An 18,027-nucleotide genomic window follows, 5' to 3' on the forward strand; every position below is an offset into this window, starting at 1 on the left:
TTTTAGTGAGTGTGTGAGCATTTGTGTGTGTGAGCGAGAATTGGTGTGTGTTTTAGTGTGTGTGTGAATGTTTGTGTGTATGAGAGAGAATTTGTGTGTGTTTTAGTGTGTGTGAACGTTTGTGTGTGAGAGAGAATTTGTGTGTGTTTTAGTGAATGTGTGAGCGTGTGTGTGAGCGTGAGAGAATTAGTGTGTGTTTTAGTGTGTGTGTGAGCGTGTGTGTGAGCGTGAGAGAATTTTTGTGTGTTTTAGTGAGTGTGTGAGCGTGTGTGTGAGCGTGAGAGAATTTGTGTGTGTTTTAGTGAGTGTGTGAGCGTGAGAGAATTTGTGTGTGTTTTAGCGTGTGTGTGAGCGTGAGAGAATTTGTGTGTGTTTTAGTGTGTGTGTGAGCGTGAGAGAATTTGTGTGTGTTTTAGTGTGTGTGTGAGCATGTGTGTGAGCGTGAGAGAATTTGTGTATGTTTTAGTGTGTGTGTGAGCATGTGTGTGAGCGTGAGTGAATTTGTGTGTGTTTTAGTCAGTGTGTGTGTGAGCGTGAGAGAATTTGTGTGTGTTTTAGTGTGTGTGTGAGCGTGAGAGAATCTGTGTGTTTTAGTGTGTGTGTGAGCGTGTGTGTGAGTGTGAGAGAATTTGTGTGTGTTTTAGTGTGTGTGTGAGCGTGTGTGTGAGCGTGAGAGAATTTGTGTGTGTGTGAGCGTGTGTGTGTGTGAGCTGTCCTGGGTGTCACTCACTCTGTGGGTGTTTGGAAAAGAGTGCAGGAAACGGGTTAGAGAGAGGGTGACCTCACTGTGATAAGAGACACACCTCTGTCAACACCTCGCCCTTCCTGCTTCCTGGTTGCCATGGCGAGGACAGACCCCTGTCCACTCACGGTTTGGCTGCTGCGGTCAGTAATTATCAGCACAGACCCCCTGCTCAGGGTTTGGCTGCTGAGGTCAGTAATTATCAGGCCAGACCCCCTGCTCAGGGTTTGGCTGCTGCGGTCAGTAATTATCAGCACAGACCCCCTGCTCAGGGTTTGGCTGCTGAGGTCAGTAATTATCAGCACAGACCCCCTGCTCAGGGTTTGGCTGCTGCGGTCAGTAATTATCAGCACAGACCCCCTGCTCAGGGTTTGGCTGCTGAGGTCAGTAATTATCAGCACAGACCCCCTGGCATTCCAGAGAACGGCAGTGAGCTCAGCTCCTGCCACTTTAATGCCGCTCCCTGCCCTTTGAAGCTGCAGGTCCTCAGGATGGCAGTCTAAAGAGCTGTAGTGTGAGACATTAACTCATATGCCCACCTTCTTCCTACAAAACCAGCTCTCAGGCCTAATAATCCCCCTCCCTGCGTCTGCGCATGCCTGCTCACCTCGGCTAATGAGAACTGGCTTATATAAAAGCAGCTTTTAAAATACTATTAGAAAGTTTAAAGAAGAATTATGGCTGTCTTATATCTGTGAGTACAGATCCATTCTGTAGGCTGTCAGTGTCTGTCTTGTCACATGTTTTTTATGACTTCAAACTGGGTGTGAAAGTTCACAGTGGATCTTCCCTGTGTAAATCATTCACGAGTAATCCATCAGTATTTTTCTGGGGTTTTTCTTTTTATCCCGAAAGTGACTGTTTATTTCATCCCAGATTCATGGTTCAGGCAGCAAATGTTTGTAACCTTCACGGAGTATGACCTGCCCTGACCGCGGTACAGCGACTGTTAGCTCTTCTGAGCAGTGAAGCTATACATGTCACACAAACAATGGATGTGAGGAGACATCATATTTACTTTCAAACTGATATGGCTGCCCTGACATTGGCTGGACCTGTGTTCTGTGGACATAAAACATGTTGTTATCATCATAGAGACTGTGTGAAAGGGGTTGGGAAAAAACACAGACAGGGAGAGACGGGGTGGGGGGGGGGGGTGGGGTGGGGGGGGGGGGGAGAAGAGGGAGGAGATCAGTGCTCCGAAGACCAGGCTACAATTACCAAGCAACCAGAGATCATATTTCAAAGCCCAAACAAGTGCTTTGTGGGTGCATGTGTGTGTGTGTGTGTGTGTGTTTGTGTGTCTGTGTCTGTGTGTGTGTGTTGCACTATAAATATACATGTACTGTTCATGCAGAAATGATTTTTTATGTTCAACAGAAAACCAGGTGAATGTACACATGCAAGGGAGGGTTGGATGTGATACTGTATGTCAGTAGTAATGTTTAGGTCTGTGGTAGTACTGTGTGTCAGTGCTGTTTCACCTTTGTGGTGGGTCTGTGTCAGTGCTGATTTGGCTGTGTGATAGGGATATGTCAGTGCTGATTTAGCTCTGTGGTAGGGCTGTGTCAGTGCTGATATAACTGTGTGAGAGGACTCTGTCAGTGCTAATTTACCTGTGTGATAGGTCTGTGTCAGTGCTAATTTACCTGTGTGATAGGTCTGTGCCAGTGCTAATTTACCTGTGTGATGGGTCTGTGTCAGTGCTAATTTACCTGTGAAATAGTTCTGTGTCAGTGCTGATTTAGCTGTGTGATAGGGCTATGTCAGTGCTAATTTACCTGTATGATAGGTCTCTGTCAGTGCTGATTTACCTGTGAGATAGTTCTGTGTCAGTGCTGATTTAGCTGTGTGATAGGGCTATGTCAGTGCTGATTTACCTGTGTGATAGGTCTCCGTCAGTGATAATTTACCTGTGTGATAGGGCTATGTCAGTGCTGATGTAGCTGTGTGATAGGGCTATGTCAGTGCTGATTTACCTGTGAGATAGTTCTGTGTCAGTGATAATTTACCTGTGTGATAGGGCTATGTCAGTGCTGATTTACCTGTGTGATAGTTCTGTGTCAGTGCTGATTTACCTGTGTGATAGGTCTCTGTCAGTGATAATTTACCTGTGTGATAGGGCTATGTCAGTACTGATTTACCTGTGTGATAGTTCTGTGTCAGTGCTGATTTAGCTGTGTGATAGGACTGTGTCAGTGCTGATTTAGCTGTGAGACATGCTCTCTGACCCTCTCCTTTGTGTCCATGTCTCCAGGCCGTGTGTCTCTGTCCCGTGGCGCCGCCCTGCTGGTGCAGCAGGTGCGACTGCAGGACGAGGGCTGGTTTGAGTGTCAGATCCTGCGGCTGAACAGGACCATGGGAGGGTCTGTCAATGGAACCTGGGTCTTCCTGTCTGTCTCAGGTGAGGGTGTGTGTGTATGTGTGTGTGTGTGTGTGTGTGTGTGTGTGCTATATCATCCCAGCCCTGTGTGTGTGTGTGTGTGTGTGGTGTGTGTGGTACTGGGGTATTTAGAGAAGAGTGGCTCATGATGGTAAGCAAGCTCATTGACACAGCACTGGGCTGATATAGCACACACACACACACACACACACAGGCACACACACACACACAGACACACACACAGGACTGGGCTGATATAGCACACACACACACACACACACAGGGCTGGGGTGATATAGCACACACACACACACACACAGGGCTGGGCTGTTATAGCACACACACACACACACACACATACAGTCTCCATGGATCAGATCTGCAGTGTAAGAGACTGTAAACCCTTTCCACTCTGCTCACACATACAGAAGTGACACAACAGGAGGATAAATGGTGTCCGCTTTTACCTCCCTGGATGCAGACATGGACCCACCCTGTCAGCCCGGCCAAAATCACTCTGTGCTGGCGTTCTGACCGTCAGCCCGGCCAAAATCACTCTGTGCTGGCGTTCTGACTGCCACGGGCACGCTGCCAAACCGTGAGCTGTGGTTTGAGGATAAAAGGGGTTTTGAAGTGAGAATGTGCGGGAGGATTACACCTCTCTCAGTACCCTGTGATGATGGAGGGTTTGTGTTTGCCTCTCTGTGCCTGGGTGTGGAGCGTCAGATTTCAGCGACTATGACTAGACATGAGTCACTCAGGTCACGAGGACACAGACAAGGAAGCCAGTGTGTTTGCTGTTGGTGTTCAGTGTCTCACAGAGCAGAGCTCTGTCGTCCCACTTCCCTGATAGAGAAGTCCACTCAAACGCTGGGTGTGGTGCTCAGAATATAAATGCCAACCGCAAATAAATGGGCAAAGTGTGTTGTAGTCGCATTAAATTTATTTGGAAGTAGAATCCTCTGCCTATGACCATTATTGTAGTATCATATATTACACCTCATTTTTTTTCCTGGGGCGAAAACTGTGGCCACTACGGGGTGGGACACTTTTTGTGGACCAACTGACCGACCGACCGACCGACAGACAGATCTGAGCTGCGGTTAACTGCAACCTGCAACTGATTTTTTCAAGCTACTTTGGGGGAAAAAGTGCAAAGGTGTTTATTATAAGTGGGCTTGATCACTCTGTAGGTAAATAAAACTTTGTTTCCCATCATCCAACTGTATTTCCCCTTTTTGCTTCCTGTTCAAAGCCTGTAGGAGCTGAAGATTCTGGCCTGTGATGTTTTGGCATCTGACTGTTTCTCAGCCAGCCCTGATTGGATAGAAGATGACAAGCAATGCTGAATTGGACAGAATACATCATTTTATATAACAATAACATATAATAATAAAAAACATGATAACCCGTCACTAGTTCTTTAGGTTGAGATGCCTGCAAAGATCAGTGATCAACCAGCTGTCTAGATAGACAGCGTAAAATGTCTCCAGCTGTGTAATGCCCGAGGTTTTCCCTCTCCCAGGAGGAGGACGTCTGATTGTTCTTAAAAAGCACCAGGCTGGTGTCCTGGCTATGTGATTGCTGGGTTTAAACAGCAATGCCTTTTTCCGGTTGAATCCCAGCTCACTCTTTGAACTCTCTTCCACTGTAGCTCCTCCCGAGTTCACCAAGACCCCGCCCCCTGTCATCGAAGCCATGCAAGGTGATTCGCTGACCCTTACCTGCAGTGCCCATGGCAACCCTCCACCAACCATAATCTGGACAAAGGATGGCATGCCAGTCGGGAAGACAGAAGAGACCAAGGTAATCCTATCTCCCAGACCGTTTAACCGTGGTGCTGTTAAACGTGTGAAACTGTTAGCCTGGGTCAAATATGCACAGAATTGCGATTTTAAAGGAATACTGAAATAAAATGTGTGCATAAATGCTCAATATATATGTTTAATGATTGGCATTTAACAATGAAAGTGTCATTAATTAGTGAGAAAGACATGATTTATATTTCTAAAAATAAATTTTAATGAAGGCATCGGGCATAAGTCAAGTTTATCTTTGAAAAATGTTAATTATACAGTTTTCATGCAGTAGATTATTTAAATTTGTTTTGAACTGACATTCTCAATGATTTTTCATCTTCATCTTGTTATATTCTACGAAACCATGAAAGCAAAAGACATGAAGCAAGTGCAGATGATGAGCAACAAAAAAGATCCAAATGTACACTTATTAGGTGCAGGCTGTGAAATACATCTCCCAAAAAAGTAATTCCTCTTCAAAAATGGGTCAATTTAACCCAAACCAAATGCACGGCTTAAACAACTTTTGTTCCATTTCACTGGTTTCAGACCCAAGAACAGGACCAGTTAATGCACCATGAAAATAATTTGACCACAATTAAATTTTGTTCCCACTCCCATTAATTCAAGTTCAAATTCAAATGCAGTTGTGAAATACCCTATAAAGTAACAACTACAATAATGGTAATAATCATCAAAGTCCTCACGATAAGCCTAATCATGATCATACATGTATATGTAAAATAAATCCTCTCCCACACACTTCCCCTCTTTTCTCCTCTTTTTTCTTCTCTTTCACTCTTTCTCTCTTTCCCTCTCTTTTCCTTTTCCCCCTCTCTTTCCCTGTCTTCCTCTCTACTTTCCCTCTCTTTCCCTCTTTTTATCTTTCCCTCTCCTTCCCTCTCCCTGCTTCCCTTCAGGTGGTGGATGGCACATTGACAGCAGGGCAGGTGACCAGGCGGATGGGGGGCATGTACAAATGCCATGTCTCCAACACGGAGGGCAGTCTGACTCACGCAACTCAGCTCAGGGTCAAAGGTCAGCCCACATCCCTGTCACCTCTCACAGGGTCCCTGTTTGACTGGGGGACAACCTCCTAGTAAAAACTGAGCTTCCACAGGCCATGAATACAACAGCGCTGCCTAGTGGCAACATTGTGAAGTGCAGCAATGAGGACAGATGAGAACATGCAGTACTTTGGCTTGTAGGTTGTCAGCCTCTTGGCTTGTAGCATAACAGCTGCTCCATAGTGTACTTCCCTCTCCTCTGCTACAAAACAGGTCCTCCAGCCATCCTCCTTCCTCCAAAGAACACAACGCTCAACATATCCCAGAATGCACAGCTGCAGTGTCGGGCGGAGGCTTATCCCCCAAACATGACGTACGTTTGGTGGCGACACGGAGAGAACGTCTACCACATAGAGTGAGTGAAAAGCATTCCCCTCTAAGGGAAACATCGTCAGCTGGGATTCAATCAACTTTTGGCCTTATGTTGATTGGACTCGTTAGATTAGTCCTGATATTCCAGTTATATGCTACGAAAAGGGCGTCAGCACATAAAATTTGTTAGCAGATTTTCAATTCTAGTCAATTCAATTCGTTTATCATATATTCTGAATTTCAGTTAGGGGCAGAGAACAGGCTGTTATTCCATTATATGAATAATTAAGAAAAGAGTAACAAAGACTAACAAGAGTGAAGATTCCAGTCGTGAGACAGATGAAGACAACAGCAGATCTTTTGCTTTTGGTCTCATTACACAGAGTAGAGTCCAAGTCCAAGAAGACAGAAAAACACAGCCCCAGCATAGGAAATAATAAAATGGATACACTGGCTACCTGGATATACTCTGATATACAGTTAAATGCCCAGGCGAAGTTATTTACAGATTTCCTTGAGCTTTAGGTATTCCCTGCTGCAGTTCATGCAGTGCAGTCTGTAAATACTGGGACAGTGACACAGTTTTTGGCTCTGTACTCCAGCGATTCCAATGAAACACTGAATATGAGGTTAAAGTGCAGACTGCCAGCTTCAATTTGAGGCTATTTACATTCATAATGGGTGATCCCTGCAGGAATTACAGTCTTTTTTATACACAGTCCCTCCATTTTAGGGGAGCAAAAGTAATGGGACAAATGGCTGCTCAGCTGTTTCTTGGCCAGCTTTGTGCATCATTAGTTCATGCACAAGAAAGCTGAAATGAGAGGTCTAGAGTTGATTCTAGCTGTGAAATTTGTATTTGAATTCTGTTGTTGTCTCTCAACACGAGGACCAAATGAGTGTCAATGCCAGTAATGCAGGCCATCATAAGGCTGATATATCAGATAGAGCTAAAACACGGAGTCTGCTAAGATCAACTGTTTGGTACATTGTTAGGAAGCAAGAGCACCAGGATGTAGGCATAGATGTGTCAAAGACTACCTTGAAGAGAAGACTACACCCGCATACCCTCAGAAACCTCACCGCAAAATGCAAACCACTGGTAAACCTCAGGAACCGAACAGGAGTTCTAAGCAAATGTTTGCTTAAAAAGTACATTTAACAAACTGTGGAGTTCTGGGACAAAATGTTATGGACAAGTGAGATGTGTATTAACTTGTATCCGAGTGATGGACAGGGGAAAGTGTGGAGAAAGAAAAGAACTACTCATGGTCCAAACTACACACCCTGCCCTCCATTTGTGAAGGCCGTGTTATGGCTCACTTACCTTCATTTATGTGACTGCTGACGGCAGCTGCAGGATGAAGTCTGAAATGTACAGAGACATCTGCTCAGATCCAACCAAATGCCTCAATACTCATTGGACAACACATCACCCTGCAGCAGGACGATGACCCCAAATACACTGCTAAAGCAAAATAATTTTTTCAGGGCCAAAAAGTGGAATGTCAGTCACTTGTCCTGAATCCAGCCGAATGAGTGTTTCACTTGCTGAACACAAGACTGAAGGCAAAATGCACCATCATGGAAGAGACCCAGCATCTGATGGTGTCTACTTTTCTCCCCTAAAATGGGGGACTATGTATAAAAGAGGCTGTGATTCCTACAGGGATCACCCGTTATAAATCTAAGTACCCTCAAATTAAAGCCGAATGTGTGCATTTTAACCTCATGTTCATTGTTTTATTTCAAATCCAATGTGCTGGAGTACAGCCAAAACAACCAAAATTGTGTCACTGTCTCAATACGTCTGAATTTAACCGTTTTGACCGTTATAAATTACAGTTGAGTGGAGTATTTTTTGAAAGTATAGAAAAAAAAATATTAAAGTGGAAATCCGAACAGTTTTTACAGTTTTACAGTTTTTAGGTGTCATATTGTACTTTTATAATATATATTCCTTCTGTCTGACTGTGTGGGTCTGTCACAGCTCACTGAAGTCCCGTGTGAAGATTTTGGTGGATGGCACCCTCCTTATCCCCAACCTCATTCCAGAGGATTCTGGGAACTACACCTGTATGCCCACCAATGGGCTACTGACTCCGCCTACTGCCTCAGCGTACCTTACTGTGAACCGTAAGTGGCTATGTGCATGCGTGTGAGTGTGTGTGTGCGTGTGCGCATGTGTGTGTGTGTGCGTGTGAGTGTGTGCGCATGTGTGTGTGAGTGTGTGCGCATGTGTGTGTGCGTGTGTGCGCATGTGTGTGTGTGTGCACGTGTGTCTGTGTGTATGCATGTGTGTGTGTATGCATTTCATACTGCAAATGTACCCGTATATCTATGTAGTTTCTGTTATATTGTATAATATTGTACCTGTGTGTGTGCGTGAGTGTGTGTGCATGTGTATGTGTATGCATTTAATACTGCAAATATACCCGTATATCTATGTAGTTTCTGTTATATTGTATAATATTGCACCTGTGTGTCTTCACGGGTGAGTCTATTCTTCTCTATCAGACCCTGCCCAGGTGGTGCAGATGCCTCCGGTGACCTACCTGCCTGCAGGCATGGGGGGCAGAATCGTCTGCCCTGTGAGCGCCGAGCCCCCTCTCCTCTCTGTTCGCTGGACCAAAGATGGACAAGTCCTGGACCTGAACACGGTAGAACCTGAGCAGTACTTACTTCCTCTGGCTCTGCGCATTCTAGAACATGAGCAGCGTTTCCTTCCTCTGGTTCTGTGCATTCTAGAACATGAGCAGCGTTTCCTTCCTCTGGTTCTGCGCATTCTAGAACATGAGCACTGTTTCCTTCCTCTGGTTCTGTGCATTCTAGAACATGAGCAGCGTTTCCTTCTTCTGGTTCTGCACATTCTAGAACATGAGCAGTGTTTCATTCCTTTAGCTCTGCACATTCTAGAGCCAGAGCATTTTTACGTTACTCTGGTTCTGAACGTTCTAGAACAAGAGCAGCATTTCCTTCCTCTGGCTCTGTGCATTCTAGTACCTGAGCAGTGTATCCTTCCTCTGGTTCTGCGTGTTCTAGAACCATAGCAATGTTTCCTTTGTCTGGTTCTGCACGTTCTAGAATCTCAGCAGTATTTCCTTCCTCTGGTTCTGCACATTCACCTGTCATAACTGCTGTACAGTGGTGCTCTGGGTAGTCATGGTCACTGTTGTTTATGTTTAATAGCAGAGGCGAGCAGGCAATGAATCAATGTAATTAACTTCTGACTGAACTATTCTGAGCGCTCTCAGATTCCACTTCAATGAATTGTGTTTTGATAAGCTATACCAGGATTAGTTTACTTTACTCAAATCTAGACTTTAACCCATTATGAGTAAAAAATCTGGACCTGATTCAGGATCTGTGCATGGAGACAGGGTCTTCACTTGTAATGCTTACCTCTGCTTGGTGAAAATTAATGATCATTTAATACAAATAAAATACCCAACATTTATTTTATTATAAATGTAACGAGCACTTAACCTGAGTAGGCATTTCAGCTGTTGACAGATATCCAGCTAACAGATGTTTGATGCAGAGGTGTGTCAGAGGTCGTAGGTCATTGGCTTCTCTCCCCATTCAGTTCCCCGGTTGGATGCTCATGGCAGACGGATCCATATTCATCGCAGCAGCCAATGAGGATGCGGTCGGGACGTTCACCTGCACGCCCTACAACAGCTATGGGACCATGGGCCCCTCCCAGCCCACCCAGGTGGTCCTCCAGGTGAGCCCTGTAGGGTTCTGCTACCTGCCACACCCACAGGGGTGAGGAGGCGCTCTCCGATTCGCTCGCTCTGTTTCCAAGCACTGAAGCCACAAGGGAGTGGTCTGGTCTCCTGTGCCTGCCTGTCTGGAGCTGAGGGAAATGGCATGTAAATCTCTTGGTGGCTGATTGTGCATAAAGTTCAGTGTGTATGCGCTGACCTACCTTTGTGATGTAAACTTGTGACCTGTGTGTGTGTCTGTCTGTGTGTGTGTGTGTGTGCGTGTGCGTGCATGTATTTGTTTGGAGGTAGACTTGTATAAGGCTGCGGTCTCATCTCTAACTCCCCTCTCCATACGTAGGACCCCCCCTCGTTCAGTGTGCTCCCCCAGGAGGAGTATAAACAGGAAGTGGGCACCCAGCTGGTCATCCCCTGCCATGCCCATGCAGACCCCTCCCCCAGCGTCACCTGGGCCAAGGTGAGAGAGAGCAGGTCCCCTGGAGCCGCCAGGTGGCCAGAGCTCTGACTGAAGAGCGCTCCTGATTCGGCTTTTGTTTATTCTTTTGGAAATCCCCCTTTCCTCTGTGGGAAAATATTCTTAAGCGTGCTATTTATCTTCTGATATATTATATTAGTGGCCATAACCGGCTTGCGGCAGTTTACATATTAACCCATTAAGGCAGGGCTGCCCAGCCCTGTTCCTGGAGATCTACCATCCTGTAGGTGTTAAATCCAACCCTAACAAAGCACACCTCATTCAACAGCTAGAGCAGGGCTGCCCAACCCTGTTCCTGGAGAGCTACCATCCTGTAGGTTTTCATTCCAACCCTAATAAATCACACCTCATTCAACAGCTAGAGCAGGGCAGCCCAGCCCTGTTCCTGGAGATCTACTGTCATGTAGGTTTTCATTCCAACCCTAATAAATCACACCTCATTCAACAGCTAGAGCAGGGCTGCCCAATCATGTGACATGGTGGCCGAGAGTATGCCGGTCTTCATTCCGACCAATCTCTACACCTGCTAATTTCACTAATTAACACACCTTCAACCAGGGAGGAGGGAGCTAATTGGTGAAATCATCAGTTGAAGTGATTGGTTGGAATGAAAACCTGCATACTCCTGGACCTCCATGGCACATGATTGACACCACTGAGCTATAGATCTCAGCTGCTGAATGAGATCTATAGAATGAGTAGAGTTAGGTGCCAAATTGGGGTTGAAATGAAACCTACAGGATGGTAGATATTCAGGAACAGGGTTGGGCTGCCCTGCTTTTAGGTGTAAGATCATAAGTCTGTGATTGGAATGTTCTTAACTGAACATTCTAATGCTGATGTAACAATCACTACTGGTAATTGAATGAAATGGAGTTCAAAAACACTGACTTAGAATTTTGAAAAAAACATTCCAAAAAACTTGCTCTTCAAAGGGTTAAAGCACATAACTGTATCATGAGTACCTAACATCATTACCTCAGAACTGATGTGCCTTCATTGTAACCTATATCCAGTATTCATTCATATTTTCACATTTCCCTGTCTCTCTTTCTTTCTCTTTCTCCCTCCATCTCCCTATCTCCCTCGCTGTCGGTTTGCAGGTTGGCCCCGCCCCTCGCTCGCCTTACATGGTGGCAGCTAACGGTTCACTGGTTCTGCAGCCGCTCAGTAAGGACCACCATGGGGCGTGGGAGTGCCTCGCTGCCAACCGCGTGGCCACCATTAGAGCCAGCACCCGCGTTTCAGTGCTGGGTGAGACTGCACTGCAACCCAGCATACGCAGATACAAACACACACACACACACACACATACACATACACGCGTGCGCACACACACACACACACACGCGCGCACGCATGCCCACACACATGCACGCACACACACACATGCACACGTACACATGCATGCACACACACACACATACACACACACACACATACATGCCCACACACATACACACACACACACGCACGCACACACACACACACGCGTGCACACACATGCACACATACACACACACGCACGCACGCACGCACACACACACACGTGCACACACATGCACACATACACACACACACACGCACGCACGGATGCACACACACTCACACACACGCGCATACACACACACACACATGCACACACGTGCGCATACACACACACACACACATGCACGCACACACACACACGCGTGCACACACACACACACACAATGAACTGACAGACAAATATGGCATTGAAGAGCCACTCAGTTTTGTTAAACATGTTTTCTGGCCTGTTCTTGCTGTTTATTAAAGTTGAGTAGTAAGCTGCCTGTATACTGACATATGCTATCACATGCTTTAACTTGTTGCCCTCCCCCTGCTCTTGCATTACATCCACCCCCCTGCCACCCCCCAGGCACCAGTCCCCATGCTGTCTCCACTCTGTCGGTTGATCCGGGGACAAACCAGGCCAACGTGTCCTGGGTACCAGGCTTTGATGGAGGACACTCCCAGAAGTTCACTGTGTGGTAAGTCTCCACAACTTCTGCCTGCCTGGAATGACACTAGAACTGACTGTGACTTTCCCCTCTCTTTCTGTCTCCATATGGAAAGCTGTCATGGCAAGTGCACACTTCTCAAAATATAAAATCTGAAATAATTATCTGCAGTAGGACTGCCGTGAAGTGAGATGTTTCAACGGTTGATGCACTTACGTTCAGTATTCAGAGCACCAGACGTCAAAAGGATGTTAAAGGAGTAACATGGTGGTTGAACGTGACACTTCCCAATTGTCTTTAGGCAACAACAAAACAAATGTGCATAATTTTTTCATTATTCAGTCATTTCAATGTACTTCAAAACGTATTTTTCTAAGCCTAAATTTCCCACTATAAAGGTTCACCCGAACCATCTGGGTGTGGTAATGAGAACTGTCAGTTAGCTATGATTGACAGACTGTGCCCCGTTACCATAGCTACCCCCATGATATGCGCTCTTTTTGGGAGACTGAATTTTCACAAGCTAGCTAGCTTAGTATTATATCAAGTATCGATAGATAGCTAAGGTAAGGACGTTGACTTATATCCAATTATAATTTTTGCTGTCAAGCTAGCCATGTTAAGATAAAAGCACAACTATAACGTCCTCATAAAAGCAAACTAGCTAGCTAACGTTATCGATAACATTGCCTTATGAAAGCAAACTACCTAGCTAGCTAACGTTAGGTAGCTAGCTAAATGAATATAACCAGAAATGATCTAATAGTCCTTAAAAGGCACTCTAATTTAAGTGAACCTAACGTTAGTCAAATATTTGCATTGTCTTGCCTGTAAGCCAGCGGCGCAAACTATGGGTCTCGAGTTATCCATGGGTTTACAGGGCGTGGAAAGAGGAATGGTTACTGTATTCGTGATGCACCAAGTTGACAACTTGCTCAACCGGTTGAAAATAGGACGATAAATTTTAAACGCATATTGCTCCAAAAATACAGAACGGACATATTTAATACTTTACTCATTGTGTTTCTTCAATGCCTCTTGTGCAAATAGCACATAAAACCGAGAAAGTGTGAAAATCACCATGGTACTCCTTTAACGGATAAAAATGCTGGGTTCGAAAAATGAAACATATTTCAATTAATCCTCACCTTGCTGACAGTATACACTCACTGGCCATTTTATTAGGTACACTTTGCTAGTACCGGGTTGGACCCCCTTTTGCCTTCAGAACTGCCTTAATTCTTTGTGGCATAGATTTAACACGGTGCTGGAAACATTCCTCAGAGATGTTGGTCCATATTGACATGATAGCATCACGCAGTTGCTGCATATTTGTCGGCTGCACATTCATGATGCGAATCTTCCGTTCCACCACATCCCAAAGGTGCTCTATTGGATTGAGATCTGGTGACTGTGGAGGCCATTTGAGTACAGTGAACTCATTGTCATGTTCAAGAAACCAGTTTGAGATGATTTGAGCTTTGTGACATGGCACATTATCCTGCTGGAAGTAGCCATTAGAAGATGGGTACACTGTGGTCACAAAGGGATGGATATGGTCAGCAACAATACTCAGGTAGGCTGTGGCGTTTAAACGATGCTCAGTTGGTACTAAGGGGCCCAAAGTGTGCCAAGAAAATATCCCCCACACCACTACACCACAACCACCAGCCTGAACCGTTGATACAAGGCAAGATGGATCCATGCTTTCATGTTGTTTAAGCCAAATTCTGACCCTACCATCTGAATGTCGCAGCAGAAATCGAGACTCATCGGACTAGGCAACGTTTTCCCAATCTTTTATTGTCCAATTTTGGTGAACCCGTGCCAATTGTAGCCTCAGTTTCCTGTTCTTAGCTGACAGGAGTGGCATCCGGTGTGGTCTTCTACTGCTGTAGTCCATCTGCTTCAAAGTTCAACGTGTTGTGCGTTCAGAGATGCTCTTCTGCATACCTCGGTTGTAACAAGTGGTTATTTGAGTTACTGTTGCTTTTCTATCAGCTCGAACCAGTCTGGCCATTCTCCTCTGACCTCTGCCATCAACAAGGCATTTTTGCCCAGAGAACTGCCGCTCACTGTATATTTTCTCTTTTTCTTTTTCTCTGTAAACCATAGAGATGGTTGTGCGTGAAAATCCCAGTAGATCAGCCATTTCTGAAATACTCAAACCAGCCCGTCTGGCACCAATCACCATGCCACGTTCAAAGTCACTTAAATCACCTTTCTTCCCCATTCTGATGCTTGGTTTGAACTTCAGCAGATCATCTTGACCATGTCTACATGCCTAAATACATTGAGTTGCTGCCACATGATTGGCTGATTATATGCGTTAACAAGCAGTTGAACAGGTGTACCTAATAAAGTGGCCGGTGATTGTATATTTCCATGAAAAGAGCAATAGACCACAGACAAGCTCAGTGTTCTCTGCTCATTGTTTGTTGTTATTTACATCTCTTTCTCCCCCTCTCTCTCTCTCTTAGGAGGAAGCAGACATCAGGGCAGAAGCCGGAGTGGGTGTCCGTGCCCGTCCCCCCGCCTGTCCCCCACCTGCTGGTCACAGGACTGCTCCCGGGCACCGAATACCAGTTCAGCGTCCTGCCCCACAACAGAGTGGGAACCGGGCCCTTCAGCGAGATCGCCACCGTCAAAACCCTCGGTCAGTGTTGCTACACTGTGAGCTAACCAAACCCTCTGTCAGTACTGCTACACTGTGGGTCATCCAAACCCTCGGTCACTGCTGCTACACTGTGAGCTAACCAAACCCTCTGTCAGTACTGCTACACTGTGGGTCATCCAAACCCTCGGTCACTGCTGCTACACTGTGAGCTAACCAAACCCTCTGTCAGTACTGCTACACTGTGGGTCATCCAAACCCTCGGTCACTGCTGCTACACTGTGAGCTAACCAAACCCTCTGTCAGTACTGCTACACTGTGGGTCATCCAAACCCTCGGTCAGTGCTGCTACACTGTGAGCTAACCAAACCCTCAGTCAGTGCTGCTACACTGTGAGCTAACCAAACCCTCGGTCAGTACTGCTACACTGTGAGCTAACCAAACCCTCGGTCAGTACTGCTACACTATGGGTCATCCAAACCCTTGGTCAGTACTGCTACACTATGGGTCATCCAAACCCTTGGTCAGTACTGCTACACTATGGGTCATCCAAACCCTTGGTCAGTGCTGCTACACTGTGAGCTAACCAAACCCTCGGTCAGTACTGCTACACTATGGGTCATCCAAACCCTTGGTCAGTACTGCTACACTATGGGTCATCCAAACCCTCGGTCAGTGCTGCTACACTGTGAGCTAACCAAACACTCGGTCAGTACTGCTACACTATGGGTCATCCAAACCCTCGGTCAGTACTGCTACACTATGGGTCATCCAAACCCTCGGTCAGTGCTGCTACACTGTGAGCTAACCAAACCCTCGGTCAGTACTGCTATACTATGGGTCATCCAAACCCTCGGTCAGTGCTGCTACACTGTGAGCTAACCAAACCCTCGGTCAGTACTGCTACACTATGGGTCATCCAAACCCTCGGTCAGTGCTGCTACACTGTGAGCTAACCAAACGGTCAGTTCTGCTACACTGTGAGCTAACCAAACCCTCGGTCAGTGCTGCTACACTATGGGTCATCCAAACCCTCGGTCAGTACTGCACACTGTGAGCTAACCAAACCCTCGGTCAGTGCTGCTACACTGTGAGCTAACCAAACGCTCGGTCAGTGCTGCTACACTATGGGTCATCCAAACCCTCGGTCAGTTCTGTTACGCTGTAAGCCATCCAAACCCTCGGTCAGTTCTGTTACACTGTGGGTCATTCAAACCCTTGGTCAGTGCTGCTACACTGTGGGGTACTGGCTCTGTACTATCTCATTCACAGCACAATAAGGATCTGTTCTCTGTGGGGCTGAACCACCAGAACATCTATAAATAAAAACCTATGGATGTGTACTTAATGATGGTTTATAAAGACTCTTTATGTATGGCTGTGAGTGTTTGTGAAGACTCTTTATGTATGATTATGAGTGTTTTTCAAAACTCTTTATGTGTGGTTATGAATGTTTATTAAGACTCTTTATGTGTGGTTATGAATATTTATTAAGACTCTTTATGTATGGCTATAAGTGTTTTTAAGACTCTTTTTGTGTTTGTTATAAATAACCTCTCACTTTCTCACAATACCTCTTACAGACCTGCCTCCAGCTGTTACTATGGTTCCCGCACTGGCGCCACCCACATCACTCTCAGCCAATCAGAGCTTGAATGGGATTGTTCTGCGGTGGGTGCGACCCCCACCTCAGGGCCCACCCCTCTCTGGCTTCATCCTCCAATTACGACAGGAAGGGGAGGAGGAGTGGAATGTTCTAGAAGGGGACATCGGAGCCAATGACAGTGAGATCCTGCTGCAGGGACTGCAGAGGGTAAAACACAGTTTACTATCCCGCAAACAGACCGACCACATAAACACCACAACAACCATGTGACTTTCTGACTTTCAAACAGGAATTTAAACTCTTGTCTTTCCTCATTAGTCTTTCAGCAGAAATGAGAATCAGGTCTATTCCTCCACCCACTGGGATAGACTTGCCCAGACACTGGGCAGCATAAGCTGTCTGTTTCTTTATCCTCTTAGCGCAAATCTCAGTATGTTTCTGTCACACACAGATCTTGGATTTAACATGTGTTGTGCATGATGTTTAGATTCTGTTGGCTCACTGTATTTTGTCTTTAAATGATACATTCCTGTGATTTTAAAGCAGGAAACTCGGGGTTTTTAAAGCAGGAAAGGCTGGGTTTTTAAAGTAGGAAATGCTGGGTTTTTGAAGCGGGAAATGCTGGGTTTTTAAAGCAGGAAATGCTGGATTTAAAAGCAGGAAATGCTGGGTTTATAAATCAGAAAAGGCTGGGTTTATAAAGCAGAAAAGGCTGGGTTTTTAAGCAGGAAATGCTGGGTTTTTGAAGCAGGAAATGCTGGGTTTTTAAAGCAAGAAAGGCTGAGTTTTTAAAGCAAGAAATGCTGGGTTTTTGAAGTGGGAAATGCTGGGGTTTTAAAGCAGGAAATGCTGGATTTAAAAGCAGGAAATGCTGGGTTTTAAGCAGGAAAGGCTGAGTTTTTAAAGCTGGAAAGGCTGGGCCCTGTTTGTGTTGGTCAGTAGTTCAGGCTGATATCCTGCTCTCCTTTGCCCTCAGGACCGCAGCTATGAGCTGAGGATGCTGTCTCTCCGGGACGGCCTAATGAGTGCCCCCAGTCAGCCACTCAACGTCTCCACTGCTGGTCAGTGCTTTGTGAATCACTCACAGCCCTACATGTCCCAGAATGCTTTGTGTATCGCTCACAGCTCTACATGTCCCAGAATGCTTTGTGTATTGCTCACAGCTCTACATGTCCCAGAATGCTTTGTGTATCGCTCACAGCCCTACATGTCCCAGAATGCTTTGTGTATCGCTCACAGCTGTACATGTTCCAGAATGCTTTGTGTATCGCTCACAGCTCTACATGTCCCAGAGTACTTTGTGCATCTCTAACAGTACT

The 18,027-nt window shown here is 45.8% G+C and overlaps 1 protein-coding gene across 1 annotated transcript in view; it reads left to right on the plus strand.

Moving 5' to 3' along the window:
• LOC135239260 (uncharacterized) overlaps positions 1 to 18,027 on the plus strand; it is a 55,115-nt gene that overhangs the window by 24,390 nt on the left and 12,698 nt on the right. The window contains exons 4-16 of the mRNA XM_064307803.1: positions 3,000 to 3,146; positions 4,780 to 4,931; positions 5,845 to 5,962; positions 6,205 to 6,346; positions 8,294 to 8,439; positions 8,821 to 8,963; positions 9,890 to 10,030; positions 10,372 to 10,488; positions 11,610 to 11,760; positions 12,407 to 12,518; positions 14,969 to 15,144; positions 16,686 to 16,915; positions 17,685 to 17,769. Of these exons, the coding sequence (XP_064163873.1) occupies positions 3,000 to 3,146; positions 4,780 to 4,931; positions 5,845 to 5,962; positions 6,205 to 6,346; positions 8,294 to 8,439; positions 8,821 to 8,963; positions 9,890 to 10,030; positions 10,372 to 10,488; positions 11,610 to 11,760; positions 12,407 to 12,518; positions 14,969 to 15,144; positions 16,686 to 16,915; positions 17,685 to 17,769 (1,860 nt within the window). The remainder of the gene's footprint in view (positions 1 to 2,999; positions 3,147 to 4,779; positions 4,932 to 5,844; positions 5,963 to 6,204; positions 6,347 to 8,293; positions 8,440 to 8,820; positions 8,964 to 9,889; positions 10,031 to 10,371; positions 10,489 to 11,609; positions 11,761 to 12,406; positions 12,519 to 14,968; positions 15,145 to 16,685; positions 16,916 to 17,684; positions 17,770 to 18,027) is intronic.

The sequence above is a fragment of the Anguilla rostrata genome, chromosome 14 (assembly GCF_018555375.3).
Source record: "Anguilla rostrata isolate EN2019 chromosome 14, ASM1855537v3, whole genome shotgun sequence".
NCBI classification, from domain to species: domain Eukaryota; kingdom Metazoa; phylum Chordata; class Actinopteri; order Anguilliformes; family Anguillidae; genus Anguilla; species Anguilla rostrata.